At 38.4% G+C, this 15742-nt stretch overlaps 1 protein-coding gene across 3 annotated transcripts in view; it reads right to left on the minus strand.

The window, feature by feature from the left end:
• The window catches only part of TENM2 (teneurin transmembrane protein 2), a 1054259-nt gene that overhangs the window by 60421 nt on the left and 978096 nt on the right, over positions 1-15742 (minus strand). For all 3 annotated transcript variants that reach the window (XM_070739470.1, XM_070739471.1, XM_070739472.1), the window contains 3 exons: positions 12094-12237; positions 7652-7901; positions 883-903 (listed from right to left, as the gene is read on the minus strand). In XM_070739470.1, the coding sequence (XP_070595571.1) occupies positions 883-903; positions 7652-7901; positions 12094-12237 (415 nt within the window). The remainder of the gene's footprint in view (positions 1-882; positions 904-7651; positions 7902-12093; positions 12238-15742) is intronic.

Here is a 15742-nt window from a genome sequence, read left to right on the forward strand (position 1 = left end):
CTAATTTGTGTTAGAGTAAGGACAGTGCATTTGAGTTTAGCAATTACATCAAGAGACTTATAATATTTAATTTTAATTTAATTTATTACATTTGTATGCCGCCTCTCTCCAGAATGAAACTTTATTTACAGTATGATCTATGAGATTTTAATGTTTTTGTAATGCTTTAATTATTCAAATGATAAAACCTTTTTGAAAAATATATCTTTTCAGAATGGGCAGCTCTTGGAATTGCAAAAAATACTAGCAAGTAAATACCTGATTGTCTTTATGGTTTTTTATGTACTTCTAGGACAATGTCCAAAGGTGCAGGGTGAATGAGCAAAACCATGCATCCAAAAAGTGAACAGCAAAAGGACTGAAACCTTTTGCAGAGGAATTTAAACTCACTTCAAAATAACTAATGAGTTTGGTGATTGGATATAATCTGTTCAAAGTATCCTAATAATATTGAACTAAAGGGTGAGATGGAATGGGAGAACAAATCTGGAAAAAAAAATCCTTTAATGAATTGGAAATGAGTTTTTGACCCATTTCTAGTCCATTAGTGGTTTTCTAAATCCTTTTCAGCATTTACAAGAGCCACTGCTCAAGTTTTCCTCAACCATTTAAGTGAATTAGACACTACACAGAGAGAATGGTCATATTGAAGTTGACTTGGAGTTCATTATATTCTCATTCCATTAGATAATTCTTTGGTTGCTTTTTTTACTGCATTTGTATAACTGCTAGTGGTTAACATATTTCTAACATAAAATTAGCACATTAATATATGATGCATTAAAAACAGACCGTTACACAAAAAAGCACAACACAAAAAGCAAACAAAATGGCAGCAAGCAAGCTATAGCAAATGATAACAGGATTGCAAACTTGGCTTACCTATGTTTAAATTCTTTATTTCTTTACAGAAAGAAAACAGAAAAGAAACAAGGGGGGAGGGTGGGGGAGAAAGAGAGAACAGTTAGCTGAAGAAGAGACCATGTAGCAAACATTGCATATTGTCTTAGTCTACAAGATGGAAAAAATAAACCTATTCCCTTGATTTATTCAGACATGAAGCCATATAGCAAATGTTGCTGTCCCTGTATCTGCTGGGACAGACCCTTAAGAGTTATAAGTCCCTTCATGAAATTTTTCATACTCTTCTTAATTTACAATGCAGTAGATGAAATAGGGTGCAGTACTCTAAATGTGATTAGTCTAATACTGAATACAGGATTATTACTAAACACTGGGTTGTTACTACAACCTAAGATTGCTCCATTTTTTTCTGGAAGCTGCACTGATTGTCATTTCTTATTCAGTTTGAGATACACATAATTTTTATATCTATAATTCCCAAATCAGTTTCTCCCATCTTGACCATATTTATTTCAAATTTATTTATTTGTCAAACATGTACAAGATAGTAGGTGTTCGTATAAACATAAACATTAGTATAGTAGGTACAGGTAAATTAGGCAATAGGACAGGGACACTAACCTAATTTTGACATACCGTATATACTCGAGTATAAGCCGACCCGAGTATAAGCCGAGGCACCAGTTTTTGCCACAAAAACTGGGAAAACGTATTGACCCGAGTATAAGCCGAGGTTAGAAAATGCAGTGGCTACTGGTAACTTATAGAAATGGAAAATTACATTAATTGAGACATCAGTAGATTAAATGTTTTAGAATATTTATTTTAAAGAAAACCAGTAAATTAGCTCTGTAAATTTAAAAGAGGGTAAACAAACGCAATCTGGTAATAACAATAAATTAAAAAATAAAAAAGTAGCTCAATCAGCAACCAAGCTAAAACCTATTTCTAAACCTAACCCAGGGGTCTTTAAACTTGACGGTTTTAAGACTAGTGGACTTCAACTCCCAGAATTCCTGCACCAGCCATGCTACTTCAGGAGTAGGAGTTGAAGTCCACAAGCCTTAATCTTTCCAGGTTTGAAGACTCTTGCATTTTTAACCCTAACCCATGGGTCTTTAAACTTGAGTTTTCAGAAGCCTGGAGAGAGTTCATGCCGTTCCCCCCCCCCTTAGCTTGCTGTCTGGCTCGTTGGCAGGATCTCCCACCCCTGATCCTCCCTCCTCCTCGCCTCAGGGAAGCAGATTTGCTAAAGAGATCCACTTGGTACAGCAGCAGGGAAAGGAGGAGGAGGAGAGCCAGAATAGCCCACAGGGGAGGGGGAGGAGGAAAGGAAAGAGCTGTCCTCCTCCTCCTTCCCCTGCTGCCATACCAAGTGGATCTCTTTAACAAATCTGCTTCTCTCTCCGGTTGGAGGCTTCTAAAGCCTGGAGAGAGTTCATGCCGTCCCCGTCCCCTTTAGCTTGCTGGCTCTCTCCTCCTCCGTCTCCCTTTATTGCCCCATGTGTTGTGCAGGGAAGCAGATTTGCTAAAGAGATCCACTTGGGATGGCAGCAGGGAAAGGAGGAGGAGGAGAACCAGAATAGCCCACAGGGGGGGGGAGGAGGAAAGGAAAGAGCTGTCCTCCTCCTCCTTTCCCTGCTGGCGTACCAAGTGGATCTCTGTAACAAATCTGCCTCTCTCTCAGGCTGGAGGCTTCTAAAGCCTGGAGAGAGTTCATGCCGTCCCCGTCCCCTTTAGCTTGCTGGCTCTCTCCTCCTCCGTCTCCCTTTATTGCCCTATGTGTTGTGCAGGGAAGCAGATTTGCTAAAGAGATCCACTTGGGATGGCAGCAGGGAAAGGAGGAGGAGGAGAACCAGAATAGCCCACGGGGGGGGGGAGGAAAGGAAAGAGCTGTCCTCCTCCTCCTTCCCCTACTGGCGTACCAAGTGGATCTCTGTAACAAATCTGCCTCTCTCTCCGGCTGGAGGCTTCTAAAGCCTGGAGAGAGTTCATGCCGTCCCCGTCCCCCACCTTTAGCTTGCTGGCGGGGCACCCTCTTGTGGTGATTCGGCGCCCTCTTGTGGTGACCCGAGTATAAGCCGAGGTCGGGTTTTTCAGCCCATTTTTGGGACTGAAAAACTCGGCTTATACTCGAGTATATATAGTAGTTTGGGGTTCCTTTTAAATCTTCATTCTACCTTCCATATTGCAGCCTACAATTTCTAGCTTCATTTTATTTGCAATTTTGTTGCCCTAATCCAGGACAAAGTCTACCACAAGGTGGGTCAGGGAAGTGTCTATCCATGCTAATGCAGACATGTTAATGAACAATCATGGCTGCTTAATGAACTGTTGATTCATGTAAAGTACAAGCACTTGATCCACATTTACAATTCAGCCAACCAAAATATTCTGGCAGATGTCCTAAATGCTATGTTAAAACCAAAGTACTGTATGTAAGCCTGGTAGGTTTGCTGGATCCCACAAAAAAATATTACAGTTCCTAGAAATCAATTTATTATTCTTCAGTTCTAATTAGCCTATAATTAACAAAATTATGGATACAATCTAGGGGTTTGGGATAAAGTTTTCTGCATATTATCTCCTTAACATATTTTATGCTATAAACATGACCCTTCTTTTCTCTTAATCAATTCCAGTTGAATAATAATAAATAAATATAAATTTATGGATATGAAAGACCAGCATTAATATGATTTTCCTGAATAAATCAACTTTTTCCTATGATATTTCACAAATTTTGGAAGCTATGCCTTTTTATTGTAATAGAACATAATTTGAGTGAATTATCTATTGGATCATAACTGAAAGTATTTCTCATTTAACCTCCAGTTTCTTACAACTTTCAACTACTATATTCCTTCAGTCTTCTCCCAGAAACTTATATTAAGTTTGCAAGACTTCCTCTCTCAACATGGATATCCCATTTACTGGTACAACCGAGAGCCATTTATAAAACTTCTGTCTGTTAATTTTTCCTATAATTATATTTTGTATCTGTAAATGTCATATGTCAAAATCTTTCTCTCTCCCTTATCTTTTTATTTCCTCAAAACTGTCATATCTGAAAAATTAAAAGGAAATAGCTCCATCTCAATTTGGCACAGATAATTCAATTCAAGCCTATAGCAGGAATGTAACTCAATTTGGTGCCCAGTGAGTTTCAGATTATGTCATTCTGAATGCTTGGTTTAAATGAAAATTTGGCAAAATGATGCACACTACAAGAATACCTTTTGTTATAGATTAAATTATAGTTTCACTTATATTTTTGCATGGATTTGAAACACTTTGTTATGTCTTGTTACGTATTGTAGTGTGCATTTGGGAAAAATGATGTACACTTAAAGAATACCTTTGTTTACAGAAAAAATAATTTCACTAATATTTTTGCATTGATTTGGAACACTTCGTTATGCCTTATCTTATTATTTTAATATTTAAAATGCATAGAAATTTGTGACAATATTAGCTATTGTAATGGAGAACATCTATGATAAATATTTAGGCAGAATGTGGACTTTTGTGCATAAAGAAAGGGTAATTAAAATGAATGATACCTATTTTTGCATATCATACTTGTCCACAAAATTATGTATTTTTTTTCCAATAAAAGAAATAATTCACTACATCAGTTCAGCTAGGGCAGCAGTTCTCAAACTGGGGTAGTGACCATTCTGGGGGTCGAACAACCATTTCACAGAGGTCCCCTAAAATCAGAGAGAAACAAGATGGTGGTGGTGATGACGGAAAAAGATATGGAGCTGAGAGATCTCTTGCTGAGAGATCTCTTCATGCAGATGCTGGAGATGAGTGGGCTGCTCAAAAAAATCGATGTGAATAGGCAAAAGTGTGGGGCTAAGCCTTGGGTTGGATGAGGCGGGGGAAAGGAAGATGCCTCCTCAACCTCTTCTACACCTGTGCTAGTGGCAGCTTTACTCTTAGAGCACATCCATTTTTTTGAGCATGCTGCAGGGATGCTTTACTAACCTCTTTCCCCAGTTCCTTTCAACCCAAGGCTTACCAGGTATTCATCTGGCTAGCATCCTTAGTCTAGTCAGCTTCAGCACATTATTTTATCCACTGGTTAAGGTCTTAAAAAAACCTTTATTCTGAGAAAGTAACAATGAAAGGGCTTGCAAGCCAGTAAGAGCTGGGAACATAATTAGCACCTGGAAAGAAACAGCCGGAGCAAGTAGAGCAATGGAAAAAATCCTGCCAAGACTTAGGGCTTGGAAAACATTCTTCTTTGCAGAGAGTTAACAATGAAAGAGCTTGCAAACCGATAAGAGCTGGGAACATTTGTTAGCACCTGGTTAGGGCTGGAAGGAAACATTCGGAGCAAGTAAAGCAATAGAAAAAAAACCCCTACAAAGGCAGGGTTTGGAAAATGTTAATTGCAGAGAAAACGTTCCTTCCAGAGAATAACAGTGAAAGAGCTTGCAAGCGGATAAAAGCTAGGAACATCATTAGAAACATAGAAACATAGAAGATTGGTGGCAGAAAAAGACCTCATGGTCCATGGTATTAGCACCTGGTTAGGGTTGGAAAGAAACATTTAGAGCAAGTTAGACCAATGAGGAAAAAAACCCTGCAAAGACTTAGGGCTTGGAAAACATTCTTCACAGAGAGCAACAATAAAAGAGTTTGAGAACATTAATAGCACCTGATTAGGACTGGATAAACACATCTGGAGCAAGTAAAGCAATGAACCCCTACCCCCTGCAAAGACAGGGTTCTTGGCAGAGAGTAACAATGAAAGAGCTTGCAAGCCAGTAAAAGCTGGGGACATTGTTAGCACCTGGTTAGAGCTGGAAATAAACACTTGGAGCAAATAGAGAATGAAAAAAAAAAAATCAAAGACAGGGTTTAGAGAACATTCTTGGCCAAGAGTAACAATGAAAGAGCTTGCAAGGTAAGAGCTGGGAAGATTGTTAGCAGTTAGTTAGGGCTGGAAAAAAAATCTAAAAGAGTATAAGACTCACCCTAATTAGCCTCTTTTAGGAGGAAAAAGGTGTGTCTTATACACCGAAAAATACGGTAAGTATTAGTAAAATGCTTTGTGTAATTCTAAAATCAAAACAAAGTGGATTTAAATAACAACTCACATCCCTGCCAATTGTACTGATAATGTTGTCTTTCTGGGTAGTGAAAGGTCTGCAAGTTCAGAGAACACCAAGAATTCTAAAGCAGGCTTAGCTTGACTGTTCCATCTTTGTTAAAAATGCAATCACCTCTGAATTATTCTAACCTATCTCATGCGCCCTTAGTCTATATTTGTTTATATGGGATCCATTCTTTGTTTCATTTCTATTACTTGCAAAACTATGACTCAGTATCACAGTATCAACAGTAGAGACCTTCAAATTTCTAGGTTCAACCATATCACAAGATCTAAAATGGACACCTAACATCAAAAACATCATCAAAAAAGTACAACAAAGAATGTTCTTTCTGTGCCAACTCAAACTGCCCAAGGAGTTGCTGATACAGTTCTACAGAGGAATTATTGAGTCTGTCATCTGCACCTCTATAACTGTGTGGTTTGGTTTTGCAACCTAACAAGACAGACATAGACTTCAGAAGATAATTAGAACTGCAGAAAAAACAATTGCTACCTGCATTTGAGGATCTGTATACTGCACGAGGGCTCAAAAAGAGGGCTGTGAGGACTGTGAAAATATTTACAGACACCTCACATCCTGGACACAAACTGCTTCAACACCTACCCTCAAAATTATGCTATAGAGCACTGCACACCAGAACAAATAGAAGAACAGTTTTTCCCGGAACACCATCACTCTGCTAAACAAATAATTCCCTCAACACGGGATGTGATTGTTCTTTTTTAAATGACTAGTTTTAAGATAATTTTTAAAGTAATTATTCTATTAATTGGCTTAGAAATGTTTTATATTGTATCTTTTTGTTGTTGTGAGCCGCCCCGAATCCATGGAGAGGGGCGGCATATAAGTCCAATAAATAAATAAATAAACACCGTCAAACTATTTATTAAATATGCATTACTATTAATCTTTTCATCCTTCCCATCACCCATCTCCTCCCACAAATGACTGAATGACTGTAACTTTTTGCATGTATCCTTACAATTTATACTGACTGGTTCCTAATATGATTTGATTGCTTATTTGCACCTGGGCTATCAATGTGTTGTATCTTATGATTCTTGACGAACATATGTTTTCTTTTACGTACACTGAGAGTATATGCACCAAGACAAATTCCTTATGTGTCCAATCACACTTGGCCAATAAAGAATTCTTTTCTTTTCTATTCTGTTCTGTTCTACTTTACTCTATTATTTTGCTCTTTACTGACTATCTTAACTGATTTAACAGTCTTTTGCTTCCTAATTTACTTTTCTCCTCTCCTAATTTAACTCCTCCCTCCTATTGCTGTTATGCCCAATTTCTCTTCTTCAATCCCTTTTTAAAAGCAAAACAAAAAGTTAACTTCCACCCATATTCATAGCTTTCCAAAGATGAGGAAGATTTTGTGATAATGCTTAACCATGCTTAACATCACTGGCCATTCTGATTCTTTAATGGTGAATTCCACAATCCATGGACTGCTTGAATTCCCATTATAATCTTCAAAGGAAGAGAGAAAAAATGCCACCCAGTTTTGATCTATCAGTCATGTTTATCTATCAGTTGTGAACAGCAGATTGTGCTGAGGGCTATAAGCCACAACAGTCTAGAAAGCTATAAAAAAAAATCACTTAGGAAAGCTTTTATGGTGGTGCTTTTAACAGTGGCATTACCTTAATTCCAAAATGCTGGTGACGTTCCTTGAGGGAAAGATGCGTCGAATATAGTTGAAATCCCCAATGAACAGGCTCCCATCAATCCCCACCGCAAGTGTAACAGGGGCAAGAAGTTTGTTCCCTTCTGCAAGTCCATTGCAACTTGGACAGGAGATGCTTCGACGGCGACCATTTCCCATAATGCTGGTAATTACTGCCGGTTGTTGAGTTAGGAACTGATTTTCTCCACTGCCTTTGTGTAGAATACCTAACAACGTACAGAAAAGCACATTGCATTTTATTTTTATTCATGGATTGATTTCATTGCCAAATCCTTTGATTAGATTTATCTGTCTTCAAATTTGTAATACATGGTTCAAATTGTAAGTATATAGCTCATAGGTTTCTACTAGCCTATGGTTTTTATTTTTGCTAACTTTAACAAGTCACCTTATCCTTCACCAACCTAGTGTCACCCAGATTTGACAGACAATGCTGGAAGGAAGTAGAGCATTGAGGTGGGGGCATTATGCCTTTAGGCTAATATTAACTATGTAGTATCTAATTCATTTTCTGCATATGGTAATTCTTTGTCTAACACAGGGAAAAAGAGACATGTTCATTACTGAAATTCAATAATGCTCACAATAAAATAGACAATTATAGTTTTTCCTTAGATCTTTCCCATTCTAATTTCCTATTAAGATATGCACCACTTGGAATAGCATGAGATTTTTAATGAATTCAACCCTGAAAACCCAAGATCGTTAACACCCTGAGATGCTAAAATCAACTTTGAATGTTTGGCAAGAGTATAATTATTGGGAATTTTTCTCTTCCTTTTTTCCAAAGCAGATGTGGAAAATATATTGAAGCCCTGGGAACTAATCAGTTTCTTCATTCTTTCAAGTGAATGAGTTGAGAGAGAAATGTTCAACCTTTCTAGAAAAGAGGAAGGCAGAGAATATGCCAAACAGACATTAAATAATGAATTACTTTAAAAATGTGTAACGTTCTATTGCAAGATAATTTGAATTTTTCATAGAAAGGTGATAGTCAACTTTCAGTCAACTGATTTTTTTTGTTAAAGTTCAATGAGTTTTATAAGTTGAATGAAAATGTGCATATGTGAAATAAACTGTGAAAGATAAGTCAAATAACTTAAAGACACAATAATTTTATCCATTCATTTATTTCAATGTTCTTTAAAATCTAAGCCTTAACCCTCTCCTGATGAAATTTCAATAGCTTAGATCCAACTTTCAAATATCCTTTTCTCAACTGGTTTCACTGTTATAATGTATACATGTGTATGCAAGTTAATTAACATACAAAGTTGTTATTTTAACTACTATTCTGTTATCTAAGATTCTTAATACTTAAATTATGTACATATCCTTAGCAATTCCCCTAAGTCCTATTGTCCTATTTTTAATAATTGTGATTTTTAATCATTGTGATTTGTAATATTTTATATGTTTATATTTCATATTCTTATTGCTGCTATTTTAGATAATTTATTGGGAGGGGGGTTAATTTTTAAGATTGGATGGTTGAGCATGAATGAATAGAGAACATGAGTGAGCTGAATGGAAGGGCTAGCTTGCTCGTATCAAGTTGCCCTGATTGCATCCACGGAATCTCGCCCAGTCATCCTGTTTAGGGTGACTCGCTCCCTTCTAAATTGGGGTAGGGGGTTGATGAACCCTTGCAGGGTAGTACTGAGGATTTTAATAAGGTTTTTGTGGATAAAATCACTGAGATCCAGACTGATCTTGACTCTTGGAATGCAGTGTCAGCTGACAATGAATAAGTCGAGATGACAGGGGCTTGCCTTAGTCCTATTGTGTGGGAAGAGTTTGATCTGGTAGCACCTGATAAAATGGACAAGGCCATGGCAGCTGTGAGTTCCGCTACCTGTTTGTTGGACCCGTGTCCCTCCTGGCTGGTTTCGGCCAGCAGGGAGGTGACATGGAGCTGGGCCCAGGATATTGTCAATTTTTCCTTGAGGGAGGGGTCCTTTCCAGCTCCTTACAAGGAGGCACTTGTGCGCCCCCTCCTCAAGAAGCCTTCCCCGGACCCAGCTGTATTTAATAATTATCATCCAGTCTCCAGCCTTCCCTTTATGGGGAAGGTTGTTGAGAAGATGGTGTCGCTCCAGCTCCAATGGTCCTTGGATGAAGCCGATTACTAGGCCCTCAACAGTCAGGATTCATGCCCAGCTACAGCATGGAAACTGCTTCGGTCATGTTGATGGATGATCTCTGGTGGTGTTTATCCTCTATCCTGGTACTCCTTGACCTCTCAGTGGCTTTCGATACCATCAACTGTGGTATCCTTCTGCACCAGCTAGAGGGGTTAGGAGTGGGAGGCACTGTTCTATGGTGGTTCTCCTCCTACCTCTCTGGTTGGTTGCAGTTGGTGTTAGCAGGAGGTCAAAGGTCAACTCCGAGGTTCCCTCCCTTGTAGAGTTCCTCAGAGGTTGGTCCTCTCCCCCCTGATGTTTAATATCTACTTGAAACCGCTGGGTGAGATCATCCGAGGGCATGGGGCGAGTTAACATCAGTATGCAGTATACAGATGATATTATGTATGTCCATTCAGTGAAGCAGTGGAAGTAATGTGCCGATGCCTGGAGGCCGTTAGGGTCTGGATGGGTGCTAACATACTCAAATTCAATCCCGACAAGACGGAATGGCTGTGGTTTCTGCCTCCCAAGGACATTTCCATCTGTCTGTCCATTACCCTGGGGGGTGGGGGAACTTTTGACCCCCTCAGAGAAGGTCTGCAACTTGGGCATCCTCCTTGATCCATGGAATGTCATTTGTTGGCTATGGTGAAGGGGGGCGTTTGCCCAGGTTCTCCTGATGCACCAGTTGCCGCCCTACCTGGGTAGGGTGTCTCTACTCACAGTTGCTAATGCCCTTATCACCTCGAGGTTTGACTACTGCAATGCTCTCTACATGGGGCTACCTTTTAAAAGTGTTCGTAAACTACAAATTGTGCAGAATGCAGCTGCGTGAGCAGTCATGGAACTACCCAGACATGTCCATATCTCTCCAACACTCTGCAGTTTGCATTGGCTGCCAATTCGTTTCTGGACTCAATTGTTGGTTATGATCTACATGGCATAGGACCAGATTACCTACGAGATCGCCTCCTGCTGCATGAATCCCAGTGACCAGTTAGGTCCCACAGAGTTGGCCTCCTACAGGTCCCCTCAACTAGACAATGTCACTTGGCAGGACCTAGGGGAAGGGCCTTCTCTGTGGGGACCCTGGCCCTCTAGAATCTTCTGTTCCCGTAGATTCATACTGCCTCCACTCTGATCACCTTCTGAAAGAACCTCAAGACTCATCTATGCTGCCAAGCTTGGGGTTATTAGACTCTGCTTCCTGGCCAATGAATGTATAATGTGTTTGAATGAATGGATATGTGTGTATTTCAATGGGTTTCTTTTCAAGTTTTTAAATGTAACTTTTTTAAATGTAACTTTTAATTTAAATTAACTATATCTCAATGCATACTGTCTTTTTATATGCTGTAAGCCGCCCCGAGTCTTCAGAGAGGGCCAGCATATAAATCTAAATCTAAATCTAAATCTAAACCTAAATAATAATAATAATAATAATAATAATAATAATAATTATTATTATTATTATTATTTTAAAAAAATCATATTTATGTATGAATTGCATAAATGAAACAAAAATCAAGGAAGCCCTTCTTTGCTTTTGTAGATTTGTAGTCAAATGTTCGTTTGTCTCCCACCTCAAACCCAAAGAAAACTGACACCAATTGTTGCTCAGTTGTGATCAGAAATGGATACAAAATCTACAAGGGTCCATCTCTGGCTTAATACAATATCTGCATGCAGTTAACATAATTAATTAGACCAGCAAATACCGAGCAACTGCATTCACATAACATGCTAACTTGGGTTAATTTTAACTTTAGTTTCATTTTTGAGGCTTAGTCTATTATACAGGCTCAATCCACATGGTTCATTTTCACTTCAATGCATTGTAAACATCCACAAAAAGAATTGTGGGTTTGTGCACAAAATGAATTTATTTAACACTATAAGATTAAGCAAGCTGTGTGCATGCAGCTAATGTCTCAACACAAACAATGCTTTTCAAAATAACACTAAAGGCACAATGTTTCTTCAGGCATTTTAAATATTAAAATATGTTTGGGCCTACAGGGCCTTCTTATTGTTTAATATCCATCAGATGTTAGCAAAAGGAATCCAAGCACACCTATGAGGATGGAGCCTACAGGGATTGGGAAACTGTTTTTCCAGATTTTGCTAAGCTACAATTGTTTGTATCCTATAACATTAGTCATGCTGACTAAGCTTCTGAGAGTTCTTCACCAACATCTTTAGGGAACAGATTCCCATCCAATGAAAAACTTACAAACCACCCCCCCCCCCAATTGAATATCAATAAACTTACCACTTTTTACATTAAGTACATGATGCTTATCCAAAGACCAGCCACCTAGATTTGAAGGGTCAAGTTCAAACCCTTGCAGTAGAGCAGTCCTTTTCTCCCATAAAATCAGACTGGGACAGGTCTCATATTCAAAACCCACAGACACTGAAATATAGATAGATATATTTTATATTAATAACCATTGTACGTGAATGACTTGCCATCTAGTATGAAGTACAGTTCCCAAGCTATTTTATTTTATTCTACATTATTAAATTTAGATATTTGACTTCATTTGACCCTAAAATTTAGCTTGACGTATACTCAGAAGAGCTATACACAGCTTTAAAATTTCAGGAAATGATTGATTTAATAAAAGAAGGAAAGGAGTAATGATGACAGCCCAAATTCTTTAATTATCTGGCAGCTTCCAGCACTGAAAATACATATCTAAATTCAATACTGTACTTTTGTGTTCATGGAAAAAGTACAGAATAAAACTCTGGAAATACATTAAAAATGCATTAACCTGTTACTCCATTTTTCCATAGAGTTATCAGATGGAGATCTTGGAAAATATTAGACTATAGAATATTGTTCTTACCAAATTTATGGCTTTCTTGTTCCAATTTGAAGACAGCCTATTTATTATTCACCATAAAGTGTACTGATTCCCATATACCATATTTTTCAGAGTACAAAATGCACCGGAATATAAGAGGCACTTTAATTTGGGGGGAGGAAAACAGGAAAAAAAAATCTGCCTCTGCCTACCAGCATCAGGATTAGTGGGGTCCTCATTTCCATTAAGATTTTGATAACAATAAAAATGATTTTTGCTTTCTAAGATTACAGAAATATGAAGTGAATAAGAAATTACAAATAGTCATATACGGTTGTATAATCTTCTGTGTTTTTGTATTATTAATAAAATACAGTGGTACCTCGACATACGAGTTTAATTCGTTCCAGACCCGAGCTCGTAAGTCGATCAACTGACATTTCAAACGAATGCCTTTAGACTTTGTTTTTCGCGCCGAGATAACCAGAAGCAAGGATTCTTGCGCCACCTAGTGGAAGCTCGGCTCGTATCCCGAATTTGAGCTCGGGTGTCAAACAGAAATTTCGCTCGCGTCATGGCTCGTAACTTGGAATACTCGCATGTGGAGCAGCTCGTATCTAGAGGTACTACTGTATATTAGTAGCAGATATTCCTTGATTTTTCAGAATCCACTTTTGTTGCATAAGGTAACAGCAGATTCCTGCTATGGAAGTGGTCAGTTTACTTGTATAAGGTGATTAACTAAATATCCCAAGAAAAGCCTCCTCTGGTAATATTAGTAAAACTTAGAAGAATAATGAGATTTCTTTAAAGCACATATTCTTCAAATCTTTAATCAGACTTTCTGTTTTATGCATCTGTTGATATTTTTGTCTGCAGAAATCGGGACGGAATTTAACTGGAGTGGATGGGGTCTGATTTTCATGGGGGCAGAAGATAGACTTGGCTTGACTCCCAAAATGCCCTGATCTTCTTACCTATAGTCATAGGCATTGAAAGCCAGGCTTTCTCACAGCCAGGCACTCAAAAGCCCGACTGGGCTTATTATCAGGGAGTGTCTTATTTTGGGGAAAAGAGGGTACATTAGGGTGAAGGTGACAGTCACTATATCAGACAGCCTGGTTTTTGCCATACAGCTGTCTGTGTAGGGGGCCTAATGAAATGGACATTTTAAAATGAAACAATGGAGATGTTTTCCTTTATATGGTAGTAACAGATATAGTGGTAAAACAAACAAAGCAATGAAAGAGAAAATAAAAAGTAAGTAGAGCTATTGTTTGCTTGAGTAAATGTTAGAAAACTGAAAATGAAGGTTTATCCCTGGAATGAGAGGACCTGAGAGGATACCTTACCTCCATCTGACCTGCTAAGGAGATCTATAGGGGACTGGTCCAAGTGAAGGGGAACAGCTCTTGCTGGGGAACTTGTTATGTGACAATTGCAATGATTGGGAGTTGTGGGCTAGATAGATAATGGGGTGGACATGGAGGCAGGATGATAATAATGATAGGAAGAAGAAAGTATGGCAGGTGAGACGGTCTAGAGCAGTGGTTCTCAACCTGGGGGTCAGGACCCCTTTGGGGGTCGAACGACCATTTCACAACTGGTAGCTACAGTATATCAGATAGAAACAAATTAGAAAAATGCTGGAGGCAGACAATCACTTTAATGATAATGGTAAAGTTTCACTTCATAAGGGTCACCTAAGACCATGGGAAAAGACAAATTTCCAATGGTGCTAGCAACTAAAGCTGCTATTCTGGCATCTCGGAACATATTTTTACAATCCAACCAATTTGACCTCTTGCCAATCAGCTTAAAGATCTGTTGGAAGAATTGGCGTTAAACCTATAGTTGGGGGTCACCACAAGATGAGGAACTGTATTAAGGGGTCGTGGCATTAGAAAGGTTGAGAACCACTGGTGTAGAGGAAGAAATAATAATGGGTTGCTAGATGTCTTTTAATATATTGGATTTGTCACATTGTTGTTTTTGTTGTGAGTTGCTCTGAGTCTCCGGAGAGGGGTGGCATACAAATCTAATAGATAGATAGATAGATAGATAGATAGATAGATAGATAGATAGATAGATAGATAGATAGATAGATAGATAGATAGATACTGTAGATAGATAGATAGATAGATAGATAGATAGATAGATAGATAAATAGATAGATAGATAGATAGATAGATAGATAGATAGATAGATAGATAGATAGATAGATAGATAAATCTTCTCTGTGGCTGCCCCGACCCTCTGGAAGCAGCTCTCCCTGGAGATTAGAACTGCCCCCACCCTCCTTGCCTTTCGTAAACTCCTTAAAACCCACCTTTGCCACCAGGCATGGGAGAATTGAGATATCTCCCCCGGCCATATACAATTTATGTATGGTATGTTTGTATCTATGTCTGCTTAATAATGGGGTTTTTAAAATGTTTTTTAAATTATTAAGATTTGCTATAAATTGTTTAATTGTGTTGTGAGCCGCCCCGAGTCTACGGAGAGGGGCAGCATACAAATCTAATGAATGAATGAATGAATGAATGAATGAATGAATGAATAAATAAATAAATAAATAAATAAATATTGCAAAGTTGTGCCTATATCAAGAACCAGATAACTGGTCTGATAAGCAAACCAAACTTACTTCTAGTAAGTTTAGTACAATACCTTTAAAGTCAAGATTTATTTCACGTGAATGTAGTCTCAGAGAGGTGGCTGGAAGAGGTGATTCCATGTCACTGAAATTTCTCAAATGGGGTTTTGATGCCAGGATAGGGGAAATCCTGTTGCAGTTACTTACCAGAAATGCCTAGTTGTTGGGAGGAACTTTGTTCCACAGATGGCCAGATATGTGAAATTATGTCCAAAGAACAAGCTTGGAAAGGGGTGGGGATCGAGGGGTTCAACTGTGCAAAGTCTACTGTCCAAAGATAGTTATGAATTTACCCATATTCTTAGAACAAAATAATTGTCATGGCTGTCGTAACAATCTGAAACTTTTTCTGGGTCAATTCTTTAACCAGGACACTTTATTGGTCACACAGTAGATCTTCTTCATTTCAGAACAGAAAAGACATGATCTTGTCCTGGAAGACACCTAAATGG

The sequence above is a fragment of the Erythrolamprus reginae genome, chromosome 2 (assembly GCF_031021105.1).
Source record: "Erythrolamprus reginae isolate rEryReg1 chromosome 2, rEryReg1.hap1, whole genome shotgun sequence".
In the NCBI taxonomy this organism is placed as follows: Eukaryota; Metazoa; Chordata; class Lepidosauria; order Squamata; family Dipsadidae; genus Erythrolamprus; species Erythrolamprus reginae.